At 41.5% G+C, this 18,571-nt stretch overlaps 1 protein-coding gene across 2 annotated transcripts in view; it reads left to right on the forward strand.

The window, feature by feature from the left end:
* LOC309361309 (putative helicase senataxin) overlaps window positions 1–18,571 on the forward strand; it is a 267,706-nt gene that overhangs the window by 100,250 nt on the left and 148,885 nt on the right. For both annotated transcript variants that reach the window (XM_081896197.1, XM_081896196.1), the window contains exons 6-7: window positions 434–553; window positions 11,311–11,482. In XM_081896197.1, the coding sequence (XP_081752323.1) occupies window positions 434–553; window positions 11,311–11,482 (292 nt within the window). The remainder of the gene's footprint in view (window positions 1–433; window positions 554–11,310; window positions 11,483–18,571) is intronic.

Here is an 18,571-nt window from a genome sequence, read left to right on the forward strand (position 1 = left end):
GCAGGCTTGCGCCCTGAGGCTCCTTTTCTCCTGTTCCTTGTAGAATGAAAACTTTCCTTCCTTTACCTGTATCAGACATTTTTTTGTGGCATTTAACTGTTGCATATATCATTTTTAAAAATTACACCATCTCAACTATGTTTGTGCAACCTGTTCAAAGAAATGTGTAATGAAAAACAGGGGAAGCTAACATGATGCCCTCCAGATGTTGTTGGACTCCCAACTCCCATCAGCCCTAGTCAGTATGGTCTGCTGCCAGGGATGATGGGAGTAGTATTCCCAAACTCTAGAGGGCTCCAGAGATTAAAAGTTTGAGTGGCATGCTAGCAGGTGCAATTACAAAAGTAGGTTTTGTTTTGGTTGTGGATTAAGATCGGGAGTTAAGCCAACACCCAGTGATAGCTTCTGAACTTTCTCATTTTCATTGTTGTAGGTATCTGTATGTTGTTGATGGTGCTGGAAGAACAAGCCATGGATTTGTTGTTGTTTGGCCCAGAAAAGCAGATTGACTTCATGCCGTGCATAATGAAGGCCATGAAGAAACCAACGGAGGGTAAGTAACTAATAATCATTGGGGGCAGTGATACAAGCAAATTAAAAACAGTCTGAGTGTCCACTCTCTTAAGGTAAAATCATTCCTTTCACAGAACTTGTATGCCAAGTAACTTACTTAATGTGGAAATGTTATGGTTTAGTATATGATGGCTGACAGCTAGTTTCTTTTTTAAAAAAAACTTTTTTATTTATTCAAAATGAAAAAACAAAACAAAACCCATATACACAAAAATAAAGAAATACTAAAACTTTCACCCGTGTAGCTTCCCTCCACCACAACTTGACATCCTTTATACTATAGTTTAACATTGTGTCTTGTATTATCCAATATATATCCATTATTAATTTTACCTTAGTTTGATTCATCTTTACATACTTATTCTACGCATAGCAATATATTATTCTTAGAGCAGTGTTTTTTCATATAGTCCTCAAAACATTGCCATTCCTTCCTTAGATTTTGGTTGGACTGATTTCTTATGGCTGCCGTTAATTTGGCCAATCTTATAAATTCACATAATTTAATTATCCAATCTTCTTTAGTGGGAATGATGTCTCCTTTCCAATTTCTAGCAGGTAGCAATCTGGCTGTGACTGTGGCATATAAAAACACCCTTTTCTTATCCTGTGAGATGTCATTTCCTAAAATACCCAATAGGAACGCCTCCAGTTTCTTCTCTCTAGAAATTTTGAACTTTTTTTTCTTTAATTTTTCATGGATACATCCCCAGAAGTTCTTAACTTTCTCACATCCCCACCATACATGGAACATTGTCCCCTCAATTTTATTACATTTCCAACACAGGTTGGATTTTAGTTTATATACCTTGACTAATTTAGAGGGTGTCATATACCACCTATATAACATTTTTACCAGATTTTCCTTAATGGTGTAACAGGCGGTAAATCTGATGTCTGGTCTCCAAAGTTTTTCCCACTGCTCCATCTGCATTGTGTGGCTGATGTCCTGGGCCCATTTTACCATAACATCTTTTACTTGCTCATCTTTCAGGTCCCATTCAAGTAATAGATCTTACATTTTAGATAATAATTTCTTATTGTTCTTTAATAATATACTTTGTAATTTGGATTCTTCTTTTCCGAAACCTATTTTTTTTATCTGAATTAAATACATTATTTAACTGGTGGCATTGTAGCCAATCGGTGAGATAATGCCTTATCTCTTCAAATGATTTCAATTTCATTTGCCCTTGATCTTCTTTTAGTAGTTGGCTGTAAGTTCCCCAATTGCTATTCATATTTATATGTCCCCTCTAATGGGGACAGCTACCATGGCGTTTGAGGTTCAAGTAATGGTTGGTATCAGTCCACACCTTATAGAGGGCATTCCTAACTATATGATTAGTAAACCCACTGTGGACTTTGACTTTATTGTAGCCAAGGTAGGCATGCACACTGACAACTGGGAAATACTGGCCTGTGAGCGCTCCAGTTGGAGAACAGCCTTTACCAAAGGTTTCCTGGGCTTTGAAGACACTCAAACTCAGGATGCAAGGGAGAAACGTGCTAAGAGGAAGGCACGCTTGGCAAATCCACACCGTGATCAACTCCTATCCCCACTGTGGAAGGACGTGTGGGTCCAGAATTGGCCTCCACAGTCACTTACGGACTCATTGTTAAAACCGTGTCTATGGAAGACAATCTTACTCGGCTACGAGTGATCGCCAAAGAAGAAAAAGAAGAAGCCACCCATATCTGTTGTTGTAACTCTCCAAGTCCAGTAAATCTGTCTTCTCTAACAAGATCCAATCCTTAATCCACGTCAGGAACGCTGCCTCGTAATACTTTCTTAAATTTAGAAGTGCAAAGCCCCCTCTCTCTTTCTTACGCATCAGTAATTTGTTATTTATACGGGGTTGTGGGAGGAGGCCAAGATGGCCACGAAGTAAGATGCGCTTGCTGGAGCTCCCCTTTCCAGTTCATGCTGTAAGTTACTCCGCTCCTATTTTTCTCTGGAAGTTGGCACGATAATGTTTTGATGATAACGCCAGGAACTCACCCGGTGGAAGCTTGCAAAGTCAGCGCCATAAATCTCCTTAATGAGCTTCACTAACAACCTGATTAGCTGTAACTTGGGCAGCCACCGGCCGCGCTTCCCTGGCCTTCCACCAGCTCTTGCTTGGCCTTTGAAGGACTCTTAGATAACCGAGCCGCTCAAGGGGTATAGCATGACGAACCTAAAACGTGGTCGTACCTCTTCTGTGGAAGACCTTTCCTTTAATGCCTCAGAACCTATGTCTAAGGTTTCGAAGCCTACTGGGCTGGATTCACCACCTAAGACCTTAGAGCCTTCTATCTCATCATTGGAGGAGTTTTTCTGCAATCTTGTGCCTCCTTCGCCTGTTACCTCTAAGCAGTTAGATTGCCTACATGATCCTGCAACGACTCCAAACAACCTTTTAAACACCTCCAAGCAGGTAGACTGTCCATATGACCCCGCAACGACTTCAAATACTCCCTTGCCAGGAGACAAATCGCTGTTGGATATAACCTCCAGCCCAGATGGTCTCTCTCCCCACCCCGACCCTCATTGTAAATCTTTATGTGATATAGTACAATCAGTGGAGCTGAGGACTTTGCAGAAATACTGCCTGCATTTGGCTGATGAAATAAAGGTGCTATCAGCTTCCATCAATATGTTAGAGGGAAAACTAAATGCCTTCACCAAAACCCCTGCCTCGATTTTGAATCCACCATTAAATCATCAGGGACCTGATAATCATGAGGCACAGAGCCTAAGTAGGGGGCAGCAGCTAGTAAACCTCCAACTCACCCCTAACAATATATGCTTGAACATCACTCACTCCTGCTTCCCCTACTATGCCTGGAGAAATTGTAAAGCTGCTGTGATCTCATTGCGAATGTTGACCAGGTCCTACTTGGCCCAGGGTGATCTCCTAGCATTAGAATGGCTGCCAGAGACTCCAAAATTTAAGCGCTTGTTGCTCAAGTTCGACTCTCCCAGGCTTCCTGCACTTTTGAGCAAACTTCAAAATCGCCTCAACTGGTATGGAATCTTCCCACAAAGATGCTTCTTTAACAACTGTAGGGGCATTATTGGGAAAATCCCAAACTCAGCAAATTTGGTTAGCCGGCCTACAAGGAGGATTGAGGATTATGACCGGAATCCGCAGCAACGGACCCTTCCTATGAACCCCTCCCTACGATTTACTAGTCGACCATCCCACCGGCAAGAAGGGACTGCCTTAAGGGGTAGAGCCTTGACGGGTCCAGCCTTGGCTATTATAGGTGCTCCTAAAGATTGGCAGACACAAGCCCATGTGGACCCCCCTGCAGCGATAACGATCTCCAATCCTCAAAATGGCTGCATTCCTTGTGCTGATACCACGACTGATACCACGATTTCTTACTCAGCCAGATAAACATTCTTAAATCTTTTCTCCACCTATCTAAACATTCAATTTTTCCTATAATCGGGATCATTTGAAAAAAGGAAGATCATTTTGGGGAGCACATTCATTTTTATTACCAAGATTTCCCCCCAAAATGAAAGTTTTAGTTAGGTCCAAATTTCCAATTTTTAAAAAAATTCTTTCCAAAATTTATTATAATTATCATCAAAAAAGGTTAATATTTTACATTGTTATTTCAATTCTGAGATATTTTGCTTCTTTCACTATCATCAAACCCGTTTTGTCCTGTAGTTCCTTTTTCTCCTAACCCCTTAAATTTTTAATCATTAGTTTTGTTTTTGATCTGTTGAGTTTAAATCCAGTACAATCCAGAAACCTCATCAAATGCTGATATTTTTTCCAACGCTTTAGGTATACTCGATTCTGGGTCTTCTACTGTAATGATTAAATCATCTGCAAAGGCTTTCACTTTGAAAGCCTTTTGGCCCAGGGTAATTCCTTTAATTGCATCAGTATGAAATCTGCATCAGTATGCAGATGATACCCAGCTCTACCTCTCTTTTAAATCAGAACCAGTGAAGGCGGTGAAGGTCCTGTGTGAGTGTCTGGAGGCGGTTGGAGGATGGATGGCGGCTAACAGATTGAGGTTGAATCCTGACAAGACAGAAGTACTGTTTTTGGGCGACAGGAGGCGGGCAGATGTGGAGGATTCCCTGGTCCTGAATGGGGTAACTGTGCCTCTGAAGGACCAGGTGCGTAGCCTGGGAGTCATTTTGGACTCACAGCTGTCCATGGAGGCACAGGTCAATTCTGTGTCCAGGGCAGGTGTTTATCAGCTCCATCTGGTACGTAGGCTGAGACCCTACCTGTCTGCAGACTGTCTCGCCAGAGTGGTGCATGCTCTGGTTATCTCCCGCTTGGACTACTGCAATGCGCTCTACGTGGGGCTACCTTTGAAGGTGACTCGGAAACTACAACTAATCCAGAATGCGGCAGCTAGACTGGTGACTGGGGGCGGCCGCCGAGACCATATAACCTACATTGAAAGACCTACATTGGCTCCCAGTACGTTTCCGAGCACAATTCAAAGTGTTGGTGCTGACCTTTAAAGCCCTAAACGGCCTCGGTCCAGTATACCTGAAGGAGCGTCTCCACCCCCAACGTTCTGCCCGGACGCTGAGGTCCAGTGCCGAGGGCCTTCTGGCGGTTCCCTCATTGCGAGAAGCAAAGCTACAGGGAACCAGGCAGAGGGCCTTCTCGGTAGTGGCGCCCGCCCTGTGGAACGCCCTCCCACGAGATGTCAAAGCGATAAACAACTACCTGACATTCAGAAGACATCTGAAGTTTTTAACGTGTGATATTTTACTGTATTTTTGGTTTCTATGGAAGCCGCCCAGAGTGGCTGGGGAGGCCCAGCCAGATGGGTGGGGTATAAATAATAAATTATTATTACAGTGGTGCCCCGCAAGACGAACGCCTCGCAAGACGAAAAACCCGCTAGACGAAAGGGTTTTCCGTTTTGGAGGCGCTTCGCAAAACGAATTTCCCTATGGGGTTGCTTCGCAAGACGAAAAAAATCTTGCATCCCCCCATGGGTTTTTTTCGCTTTTTTCGCCCTTTTCTTAAGCCGCTTATCAGCTGTTCCGCTGATAAGCAGCTTAACAGCTGATCGCTGGAAGCCGCTTGACAGCTGTAGCGCTAATCCGCTAAGCTGTCAATGGGCTTGCTTCGCAAGACGAAAAAACCGCTAGACGAAGAGAATCGTGGAACGGATTCTTTTCGTCTTGCGAGGCACCACTGTATTATTATTTCTTCTTCATTCCTCAATACCGAGTTTAGTATTTCCAAAGTCAATATGAATAATAAAGGAGAGAGTGGCATAGCTGTCAACTTTTCCCTTTTCTTGCAAGGAATCCTATTCGGAATAAGGGAATTTCCCTTAAAAAAAGGAAAATGTTGACAGCTATGGAGAGTGGGCAGCCCGGTCTTGTGCCCTTTTTCTATTGATATATATTCTGTTTCTGCATTATTGATTATTAGGTTGGCTTTTTGATTTTCATAAATAGCTTTTATGCCTTTGGTAAATTGTTCTCCCATTATAGCTAGGTCAATAGCTTTCTTTAAAAATTTCCATGATAAATTATCGAAAGCCTTCTTGGCATCCACTAACATGAAAGCAGCTTTCTTATTTGGCTTTAGGTCTAAATACTCAATTAAAATCTATCACTACTCTCACGTTAGTTTTCATGTGATGTTCTGGGAGGAATCCGGCCTGATCTTGATTACCATATTTTTCGCTCTATAAGACGCACCAGACCACAAGACGCACCTAGTTTTTGGAGGAGGAAAACAAGAAAAGAAATATTCTGAATCTCAGAAGCCAGAACAGCAAGAGGGATTGCTGTGCAGTGAAAGCAGCAATCCCTCTTGCTGTTCTGGCTTCTGGGATAGCTATGCAGCCTACATTCGCCCCATAAGATGCACACACATTTCCCCTTACTTTTTAGGAGGGAAAAAGTGAGTCTTATAGAGCAAAAAATACAGTAATTACATCCTTTCGTGCCGATTTCAGTCTGTTGGCCAGAATTCCTGCGTACAGTTTGTAATCGTCATTTAAAAGTGAGATAGGCCGATAATTGGTAACAGATTCACAAGGCGATCCTTGTTTATGGATTAGAATTATGTTCGCTTCTTGCCATGAATCTGGGATTTTACCATCTTAGATTATTTTGTTCATAAGTGATTTCATTGGTATGGCTAATGTCTCTTCCAATTTCTTATAATGGATTGCTGGTAGCCTGTCTGGATCAGGTGATTTGCCCAACTTTGAATGCGAAATAATCTGGTGTATCTCCATCATGGTAATTGGTGAATTTAGTTGGTCCATCTTCTCTTCTGGTATTTTGGGAATTTCTTTCCCTTGGAAATACTTTATTATGTCCTGTTCTTCCGCTATTCCTGCCTTATATAAATTTCAAAAGTATCCTAAAAAAGAATTGGTTATTCCTTCTTGGTTGTCAAGGTAAGTGTGGATAAGCCTCAAGGAGCAGAAATCAATTTGGTTGCACCTTCTTCAGATTGCTGTTCTATGAATTAATTTCTGCAACTCTCATTCATTTATCCATAGTACATTTGTTGTAGCTGCTCCATGAGAAAAGCATCCAGTTCAGCAACATTAACCCCCCCCCCCATTATAACATTGCCTCATATATGTTAAAGGTAAAGAGACCCCTGACCATTAGGTCCAGTCGTGCCTGACTCTGGGGTTGCGGCTCTCATCTCGCTTTACTGGCCGAGGGAGCCAGCGTACAGCTTCCGGGTCATGTGGCCAGCAGGACTAAGCCGCTTCTGTGGAACCAGAGCAGCACATGGAAACGCCGTTTACCTTCCTGCCGGAGCAGTACCTATTTATCTAGTTGCACTTTGACGTGCTTTCAAATTGCTAGGTGGGCAGGAGCAGGGACCGAGCAACGGGAGCTCACCCTGTCACGGGGATTTAAGAATATTGAGGTATACGATCATAAAAATAAGACAAAAATTAAGCAGAAGTAATAAATATTTAAAGAACCGGAAGGGGAAGTTGAGGGAAGTCATGAGGAAGGTTTTTGTGTTGAAGGAATGGGTTTCCCAAACCCCAAAACTGACTTTGTAGGCAGTTTTTAAACTGCACCAAAATCCCCATTTCTCCTTAGCTAAAATGCATAAACTATATAGCTTTGTGGGAGGTACCCTCCTTCTTAGAAGAGGAAGGTATTAGGAAATAGATATATCCCTGTGCCCAAATGATGCAGGTAGGGCTGTGGGGGGGACATGGTTTTAGCCGGGATGGTAGTCTTCTGATTTTTGGCCATCGCCGCGCCCAAAGCACTTAAGGTAACCACTTAAGGCTAATGAGAGAATGGGGTGCCCGCAACACGCAGAAATGGAAGCCTATTCTGCAAAACCAAACCAATTGCATGGTCTGCACCCGGGACCTCTCGCACTCTGTGACCTACAGATGCTTTGGGAGGAGTACCCCTCCTCCCTGTGCCTTGGAATGAGTCCTCAGTTGCGGCCCCAATTTTGGGTTCCGCCGAATTTTGGGCTGCGTTAAATTTGACAGGAGGAGCCTGTTGCTTTAACATCTCTGACCATGGTGTAGCTATTCAACACCTGGCAACAGAAAAAGAGAAAGTAGCCCATGTTCCTGTCCCAACCTGGAACGGATGGGACATGTCTTGGTTGACTGAGTGGCTTCTGAACCTTGGGTGGCTTAGAGGACTTTTAATGATGTTAATAGGCCCCTTGCTAATCTTGCTTCTTTTCTGCTCCTGTATACCCTGCTTAATGCAATGCTTGCAAAATATGATGCGTAAAATGATGTCACGAATGATTCGGCCCCAGATTACAGCACTGACACGAGAATACCAGCCAGTGCCTTGGGACGAGCCGTAAGGCTGTCCAAAAGAAGAGGAGGGAATGAAGGAATGGGTTTCCCAAACCCCAAAACTGACTGTGCAGGCAGTTTTTAAACTGCACCAAAATCCCCATTTCTCCTTAGCTAAAATGCATAAACTTTAGCCGTTGAGCAAATGCAAAACAAGAACACAGCTCTCTCCCTTATCAGTTTGATGGCAAGACTGGCCTTGACTTTACCAGTAGAACAGACACAGACATACCGTATTTTTCGCACCATAGGGCGCACCGGACCATAGGGCGCACCCATTTTTTGGGGGGGGGAAATAAAGGGGAAAAAATTATTCCCCCCCCCCCAGGCGCGGGGCTGGGACGGGGGAAGCTTGAGCTTCCCCCGACCCCAGCCCCCAAACAGGCAAGTCTCCGCAAGCCGTGGGAGCGCTCCCGCTGCTTGCGGAGAGGTCCGCGAAGCCTGGACGCGCTGAGCTCAGCGCGCACAGGCTTCAGCATGCAGGCAACTCTCCGCAAGCAGCGGGAGCCCAGCGCTGTCCCCCGAGTTTGCGGGGCTGGCGACGGGGAGGAGCAGGCTTCTCCCCCCCGCCACCCTTCTAGCCAAGTCGGGGGACAGCGGGAAGGGTGCGCTGCGCCTCTCCCGCTGTCTCCCGAGTTTGCGGGGCTGGCGACGGGGAGGAGCAGGCTTCTCCCCCCGCCAGCCTTCTAGCCAAGTCGGGGGACAGCGGGATGGCGCGCTGCGCCTCTCCCGCTGTCTCCCGAGTTTGCGGGGCTGGCGACGGGGAGGAGCAGGCTTCTCCCCCCCCCCCCCGCCAGCCTTCTAGCCAAGTCGGGGGACAGCGGGATGGCGCGCTGCGCCTCTCCCGCTGTCTCCCGAGTTTGCGGGGCTGGCGACGGGGAGGAGCAGGCTTCTCCCCCCCGCCAGCCTTCTAGCCAAGTCGGGGGACAGTGGGAAGGGCGCGCTGCGCCTCTCCCCTGTCCCCCGAGTTTGCGGGGCTGGCGACAGGGAGGAGCAGGCTTCTCCCCCTGCCAGCCTTCTAACCATGTTGGGGGACAGCGGGATGGCGGCGTTCCGCCTCCCCTCTGTCCCCCGAGCTTGTGGTGCTGGCGGTGGGGCTCTCCTGAAGGCTGGAGAGCGAGAGGGGTTGGTGCGCACCGACCCCTCTCGCTCTCCAGCCTTCAGCGAAAGCCTGCATTCGCACCATAGGACGCACACACATTTCCCCTTCATTTTTGGAGGGGGAAAAGTGCATCCTATGGTGCAAAAAATACGGTATGTCCTGACCACAAATGATGCAGAGACCCAAGTCTGGGACTAATGCCAGAGCATGTTCTCGGAAGTAGTGACCTCTTGCTCCAAGATAGGAGTAGGAACAGGAATATCCATTTATGGTCAGAAGTACAGGAAGGAAGATCCCTTTATGGTTGAGAGTACCAGAGCAGGAACATATGTGATCTCAACCTGTGTACGTACGCCGACGTGGTTGGGCTCCTAGGGGAGGAGTGAGAGGGTGCCTGGAGGATATATAAACTGCATGAAACCTGTCATTTCTTTGTACTTGCTGTGGACTCACCACGCAGGTGCCTTCTGCTATCCGGAGAGCAGAATAAACTCTTTCTTTGAACCAACCTCGGTGTCATTTTGACTTCCTTCCTCCTGTCCCGGAGCAACGTAGACCCAATCGGTGAACTCCAATAAGGCTACAGTGTGTGTGTTTTTTATATGACAAATGTTACATTGTGTTATTTGGTTGAATATAAAATTGTAAAATCCAATAAAATTTATTTTTTAAAAAACAGCATCATTGACCATATTACAAGTATGGGAAACAAAACAGCTTTGACCATATCATTGCAAAAGTGTTTTACACAATAAAATGAACAAGGGCTCTGAGACGTATTTTTTTTTTATTAAATAATCAATAAAACTTAATTTTTAAATACATCAGATGACATTGTAACATCAGAGGGTAGAATTTTAACTATTCTCACGAATGTGTGAATTATTTCAGGCTCAAAGAGACCTTAAACCTGTCCAAAAAAGTAATATTTTTTTTGTAAAAAAACCCCTTCAAAATCAATTTATTTTATAACCACAAAAAACACCCTCCTTATTTTTACAGCATAATAAGTACATGGTTAGCCCATTCTACAACAAAAGTATGATACACGTGTTAGTTGTGGTTTGTGCGCTATGGTTTATTGAACATACTGGGAATAAAATGACAAAAAATCACTTTGAATGGTTGGTGACCTTTTTCTGTGGCACCTAATACCATTTTTATACCTTATTTTGAAAGAGACCACAATTAGCTTTGTTTTGATACCAAAATAAGCCCAATCGGTTGAAAAATAAGCGAAACAGGTTTTTTCTAAACTGACACAGAAATTGCATTAGCCTATATCGCACAAAAATTGAAATTTTCAAAAAATTCTCCTGTGCCCAATTTTGGACCAAAAAATCTTTAAAAATTTATTTGAGGTTATCTCATAGTGGTGATGGCTTGTGAATGCTCTTCGCAGTAAGTACCTCTGATCACTCAAGGATCAGATCACTCTGATCACTCAATCGCCACTTCCTGCCCACCTCCCTCTGCCTGTTCCTGCTCCTCTCTGGCATTCTCCGGCAGTACCATGACACACACAAAAAACTGAAGAAAATCTGAGTCGTGAGAGCACGGTCAAATATTAAAATCAGGTGATTTGTGATTTGGCGTGGAATGATCCTCGGTTGAAATTCAACCTGATGGAGCCTTCCAAAGAACTTGTTCACTTATTTTTTGGAAGTTTTGGTTGGTCTGGATAAAAGGTGTTGCCTGATACTGGATTTTTACATTTTTTCTCTTGTACCCAACAAGTTTTTCTTTACTGTTTTTAAATTTACATGTTTTTATTGTCTTCTAAGTGCTATTTCCCATCTAAGCATGTTTTGATTTGTTTTGGTTTTTTTTAGATGAAAGCATCAATCCTTTCTGGCCTGCGCTCAACTGTTTCATGGTGATCCTGGATAAGCTTGGGTCTAAAGTATGGGGACAGGTCATTGATCCAATCCAGGCATTTCAAACTATTGTCAACAATGCGAGCTATCAGAAAGCAAGAGAGACTATTCGCCAAAGTTGCATCAGGTTGGTCCTTTATCCTTTTATTATTATTTTTAAAATACAGCAGTTTGCACATTTTCTTTTCACAGAGGTTAAAAATTCAGGTAAAATCCCAATTAGCTGGAAGTATACAATTGTGGTCCCAATTTACAAGAAAGGACAACCTATAGATCTTGGCAACTATAGGCCAATTAGTTTGCTTTCCATAATGGGGAAATTATATGCCCATTTCCTTTGCTTTAAATTAGCAACATTTCTTGAGGATAATAACATAACCTCTGAAGCCAAGGCTGCTTTCCGTACGAAGTACTCAACATCTGACCACTGTCTTGTGCTGTCACACCTAGCAGAGAAATATACTAGGACCACTCCAAGGCCATTTATATATGGCCTTTATGGACCTAAAATCTGCCTTTGCCTCCATCCCTAGATCCAAATTATGGTCAAAGTTGTATTCAGTGATGGAGGACAAGAGACTCCTATACCTTATAAAAGCCTTATATAGTGATAGCAACATGTAGGTTGCTGGGGCAACTCTCTAACAAAATCACAATGTTAAGAGGGGTCAGATAGGATTGTATTCTGCCCCCCCCATTGTTTAATCTTTTTAGAAATGACTTAGAGGAAGTCTTAATGGGGCCAGAAGGACACTGTCCAAAGATGGGGGCAAGAAGCACCCCACTTCTGTTTGATTTGTATCTGAATAGAATGTGAAGTCTTTTTCAGTTGGATTTCTCACTCTCCATATGTCTGACAGGTCAAAAAAAAACTTTGATAATCTGCCAGCATTCATTACTTTCTGTGTCTGTGTTTTATCCATAAGCGTTGATGCAACTCCATTCAGGTCCCCCATCAAAATCAATTTATAATAGTCCAGAAGTCTTGTTTCCAAGTTCTTAAAAAATTCTGCTTTGCCATCATTTGGTGCATAAATTCCCAACAGCAAATATTTTTCGCCTTGTGCATTGATTTCTACTGCAATATATCTTCCCTCATCTTTGAACATCTTTTTGGGATTCCATTTTTCTTTCACATAAACGACCACTCCTCTTTTCTTCACTTTGTCAGATGAATTATTGACCAATTACAGATAGGTAGCCGTGTTGGTCTGCCATAGTCAAAACAAAAAAAAATTCCTTCCAGTAGCACCTTAAAGACCAACTAAGTCAGTTCTTGGTATGAGCTTTCGTGTGCATGCACACTTCTTCAGAAGTCTCTTATTCTGAAGGACTTTTCTGTGTAATCTAGTAACATGAGTTTCTTGCAAACAAATTATGTCCAAATTCTGTTTTGCTAACACATGGTATACTTGGTTCCTTTTTGGTCGTGAGTTCAAACCATTAACATTCCATGAATATATTCTCAATACCATCTTAAACTATTCAGGAGCTCCTGCGCCTGCCCCTGGTGTCTGCTCACTTTCCAATCCCAGATCCTTGGCATTTTTTTCCAGGAACCTTGTTTTTTCTTTGACGGTCCTAATTCTTTGTTTCCTTCCTTGAAAATTAAAAGAGAGGCCTTCTGGAAATTCCCACTCTTACTCTCAGTTGATTCTCCCGTTCCTTCATCTGTAAAAAAGCAATTGCATTGAGCGCATCCTGTTGAATCTTCTCCACGTCAGGCACTCTCACTGTTTCCAATTCCCTCAGTCTTGTTTCATGGGCAGCAACTTCCTCCCTGACCTCTTGAATGCCTTTTTTCACATCTACAAATTCTTGTTTCAACTCCTGTACAGTCTGCTGAGTTCCTCTCACACCTGCTCTTATGTCTGTTAACATTTGCATCACCGACTCTTCAAAAGTTGGTGTTTTAGAAGGTCTTCTATCTTTACTTTTACTTTTCTCAGACTTATCTACCCCATTAGCCATAGCTATTCCAAAGTTTCAAGGTCAGCTCACCCAGTCAGAGTCCACCAGATTTTTAGTGCGCAGGCAGCAGCAGGCAGCCCAACAGCTTCCCTCTTTCAAAGTCTTATTCTCTTTCCTATTTTATTTTATTGGAACCACAAAATTAGTTCAAACACTTATATCCAGTTCAAGGAGGGTAAAAGAAACTCTGTGTGCTATTTTAACAATCTCAGATAGCAGCAGTTACTTTGTAATCCCCAAAGAGGAAAACGAAAGTTGAATGTATCTGCTCCCTGCCGGGAGAACCGCTTCTAAAAAGAAAGAGTCTAATCCACTGTCAAGTCTATCTCAAGCAGGGTCTCAAATCAATCAAATTCTCCCCCCTTCCCCCTGCAGAAAGAGGGATTTGACATATTTCCTTGGAAGTTTTGACAGGTCTTTTAAAGTTACGGCTTCGGTCAGCGGTAACTGCTTTCACTTTTACTTCAGCGGAAAGGGATCGACCTCTGTAATTTAAATCCCTTTAGTTCCAATTAACTGTCCAAATCAAAATCTTTTTTACTCACAATTGTCCAATCCTTGATAATTTGGTCGGAGAAATTGGTCGCTCACAATTGCCGGACTTGGAGCTTTGCGCTATGAAGAAAGTGAGTAAATTCCACAGTACCCGCGTTTCCAACCCCGCTCGCTCTCGGGGCTCTTATTAGAGCTTACCGGGGAGCAGAGGAGTCACTAAGGGTACCTGCCAGAACACCAGGTCCTCAGAAAGCCCGATCTGAGGTTTTTGGGGGGCTCCGCGACACTCTTGCGGTCACCCCAATCTTCAAAACGCTGGGGCTCTTTCTTCCAAAAGAGCTCCCGTCCGCCATTAATCGCGCGGCCAACCAGAAGCCTTTTCTTTTTTTTTCTTATTATTTACTGAAATTTTATTGATGTTAGCTGCCCTGAGCCCGGCTCTGGCCGGAGAGGGCAGGGTATAAATAAAATTTATTACTATTATTATATCATTTGCTATCTGTACTCCTAGCTCTTTACTCCATTTTTGTCTTTCATATTCTAAATCGTATTTCTTCCTGTTAAGTAAAGTTTTATATAGGGCAAGTGTAGGATTTTTTGTTTTTGTTGCAGAGATTAAATCTTGTAACAGCATGGGTGTTTCCGATGCTGCTATAGGATCAGGGCCAAACTGCTTTTCCAACATACTGGTTAATCCATACTTTACCTGCAAAGTCTTATATTCCACAAATTTGTAGTTCTCATCAATTAATTGATTCAGTGTCAAAATACCTTTTTCATCCAGTTTTGCCAAATTATTACAGTGGTACCTTGGGTTAGGAACTTAATTTGTTCTGGAGGTCCGTTCTTAACCTGAAACTGTTCTTAACCTGTGGTACCACTTTAGCTAATGGGGCCTCCCGCTGCCGCCACACGATTTCTGTTCTCATCCTGAAGCAAAGTTCTTAACCTGAAGTACTATTTCTGGGTTAGCGGAGTCTGTAACCTGAAGCGTCTGTAACCTGAGGTACCACTGTACTTGATTTCCAATTTTTAGTTTTGGGTTGGCCCATATTGTTAATTTCTCATGCTGGTAAGGGTCATCCTTATTAGAATCATAGAATCATAGAGTTGGAAGAGACCACAAGGGCCATCGAGTCCAACCCCCTGCCAAGCAGGAAACAATTATTTTTATATATGTTCATCCAGATTAATGGGATATTTCTTATAGTTGTAGCTGAGATTGGTCCACCCCACAAGAGATTCAATGAAACTATATTTGAGAGTAGCCCAACTGGGATTCCTGCTTGCTCTCCAACAATTTGTTTTGCTCAGCAGGTAGGCCTGGTGATATAATTCCAGATTTGGGAGTCCAAAACCACCTTCCTTAGTTGGAAGTTGCATTTTATGTAATGATATTTTTGGTGGCTTTATACCCCACAGGCACAATCTAAATATTTGATTTATTTTTTGAAAATATAAGTTGGGAATATATATTGGTAATCCTCTAAGAATGTATAAAAGCTTTGGAACAATAGTCATTTTGAGGACATTAACCTTTCCCCAAAGGGAAAGGTTTGGAGGTCCCCACCTTTCAATATCAAAATAAATTTCTTTTATAATTTGATTCAAATGTAATTTTACAATTTGGTTAACATCTGATGAAATCATTATGCCCAAATATTTAATAAAGTCTTTGCACATCCAAAATTGATGGTTTTTATACAATGTAGCCTATTTGTATACAATGCCCTATTGGCAAAATCTCTGATTTTGTCCAATTTATGGAATAGCCCAATATTCAGCCAAAGGTTTTTATTTTCTCCATAATTATAGGGATTGTATCTTCTGGTTTTGTAATAAATAGAAGGATGTCATCTGCAAATAATACAATTTTGTAATTTTCTTTGTTGTGTTTTACCTCCTTGATATGCTCATCTTGAATTATTACTCTTGTTAGTGGTTCCAGGCATAGATTAAATAGTAACGGAGACAGAGGGCATCCTTGTTCCTCGTTTTAGATTAATCACATTAGATATTCTACCATTTGTAACAGTCTGAGATGTTGGATTTTTGTAAATCATTTTAATCCAGTTACAATATTCTGTAGGGAAGCCAAATTTACATAACACGATCCCTGTGAATTCTTTATAGATTCTATCAAAAGCCTTTTCTGCATCTAGTGACATTATCATAAACTCCTCTTGCTCTTTAAATTTATCAAATCTATTGTTAATCTTACATTATCTGTGGCTTGTCTTGTTTTTATAAAACCTGTTTGATTATTAAGTACCAAGTCTTGGATGACTTTTTGTAATTTTTCAGCCAGTATTGCATTCAGAATCTTTGCATCAACATTCATTAATGAAATTGGTCTGTAATTTGCACATTCAGTGGGGGCTTTGTTAGGTTTTGGTATAATTATTATTAAAGCCTCATTAAATGTTGCAGCATAGACACCTTTATAGCTCATAAACTCATATTGTTTCCTCATAAACTTCTAGAAGTCTGGGGACTAATAAATTTTTGAATATTTTATACTATTCTATAGGGAAACCATCTGGTCCAGGTGATTTTCCATTACCCATTGTTTCTATTTCATTCTCTTTTTTTAAAAAAGATTTTTATTAAAGTTTCAAAAATTATATAAAAACAAAACAAAACAATAATACAAATAGACAAAAGTAAAAACAAGTATACTTATTTTCTTATAACAAGTATAGTTATTTTCTTATAACTTACTTCCCCGACTTCCTCATACCTCCCCTTTCTGTATTCCAATTTCTAATTTATTAATTCAGCAAATCCTTTCCCTTAGTTTTCATTTAGTTTTTGGCCTTTCTTTTCTTTTTACTTATCCATTACAGCTGGAAACCACGTAATTTCTAAACCAACGTCATTCTAACATTCATTAATTTTGCAGTATTTCCTAAGATAGTCCTTAAATTTCTTCCAATCTTCTTCCGCCGTCTCTCTTCCCTGGTCTCGGATTCTGCCAGTCATTTCTGCCAGTCCCATATAGTCCATCACCTTCATCTGCCATTCTTCCAAGGTGGGTAGATCTTGTGTCTTCCAATACTTTGTGATGAGTATTCTTGCTGCTGTTGTAGCATACATAAAGAATGTTCTATCCTTCTTTGGCACCAATTGGCCGACCATGCCCAGGAGAAAGGCCTCTGGTTTCTTCAGGAAGGTATATTTAAATACCTTTTTCATTTCATTATATATCATTTCCCCAAAAGCCTTAATCCTTGGGCACGTCCACCAAAGGTGAAAGAATATACCTTCATTTTCTTTACATTTCCAACATTTATTATCAGGCAAGTGGTAAATTTTTGCAAGCTTGACTGGGGTCTGTTTCTATTTCATTCTCAATATCAGGGGGGCTGATAGCATATCTTTGTGGTATTCTTCAATGGTTGGTAGTTTAATATCCTGAAAAAAGTTTTCCACCTCATCCTCTGGTATATTTTCTGGCCCTTCATATAGCTTTTTGTAGAATTTTAAAAAATTGTTATTTATATCTGTTGATGAGGTCACTGTGATTTCCCCCCTTTCTTATTAAAGGTATTATTTGGTTCATTTTCTTCTGCTTTGGATGATTAGCTAGAATTTTTGTCGGTCTTTGTCCCTGTTCCCAATATGTTTGTCTTAGACATAATAAGCTGAACTCATTTTTTTGAGCTAGTATATTATTCAGTTCTAGTGTTTGTTGTTGTATTCTTTCATATGTAACCCTAGATGGGTTATTTGCCATATTGCCCCATAATGTTTTAAAAGTTTTTTTTTAGGTTATTTTCTTTTAATTTTTGCATCTTGACCTTGTTGGCAGAGAAAGATATTTTCTTCCCTCTGATATAAGCTTTCTAGCCTTCCCATTCCTTCAGTCTTGGCGTTAATGATTTGGAGTTATTTTAAAAATATATTCGCGTATCTTGCGTTATATATTGAATGAAGTTTTTATCATTTAGTAATGATATATTAAGATACCATCTCCTCATACCTTCCTGGGTATTGGATAGATTACATTCCAATATTACTGCTGAGTGATCAGCTATAATGGGAATATCAATGTCACATCGGCTAGTAAAGGAGTGTAGTGATGCTGATGTTAAAAAAAAATCAATTCTGTGCTGGGTATTGTGAATTACTGCAAAATATGTATAGGATTTTTCCTTAGGATGGTGTAGTCTCCATGAATCCACTAAATTCCAGTATATCATATAATAATTAATTGTCTCTCTCTAACCTTCGTCATTTTTTCCCTAGCTGTAGAAGTGGCGTCCATCTGCGGGTCTAAAATTTCATTAAAGTCTCCACCAATTATCAGATACTGATACGATAAAGAGCTTAATCTCTTAAAACAGTTGTGAATAAACTTAATGGTCATCGGTATTAGGGGCATAGACATCGACTATTGCTATTTCTATCCCTTCTGTTTTAATTACAGTTATTAAACACTGACCATCTTCCTCTCTTATTATATCTTGCGTTTCATAAGACCAGCCTTTCCTAAATAGAATCGTGACTCCCTTTGCATTTTCATCTAGATTTGTTGAAAAAACTTCTTTTACCCATTGACTTTTCAAAGTTTGTGCCCCTTGTTCTGTCCAATGTGTTTCTTGTAATAGTCCTATAACAGCCTTTAATGACTGAAAATAGTTAAGTGTTAGGATCTGTTTTTTCCTTTCCTTTAATCCCTTGGCATCCATACCTATAATTCTCATATTATAAATTGCAGCTTTTATCTATAGGGTCTCTTGTCCTCTAT

This window comes from Podarcis melisellensis (assembly GCF_964234715.1).
Source record: "Podarcis melisellensis genome assembly, chromosome: W".
NCBI classification, from domain to species: domain Eukaryota; kingdom Metazoa; phylum Chordata; class Lepidosauria; order Squamata; family Lacertidae; genus Podarcis; species Podarcis melisellensis.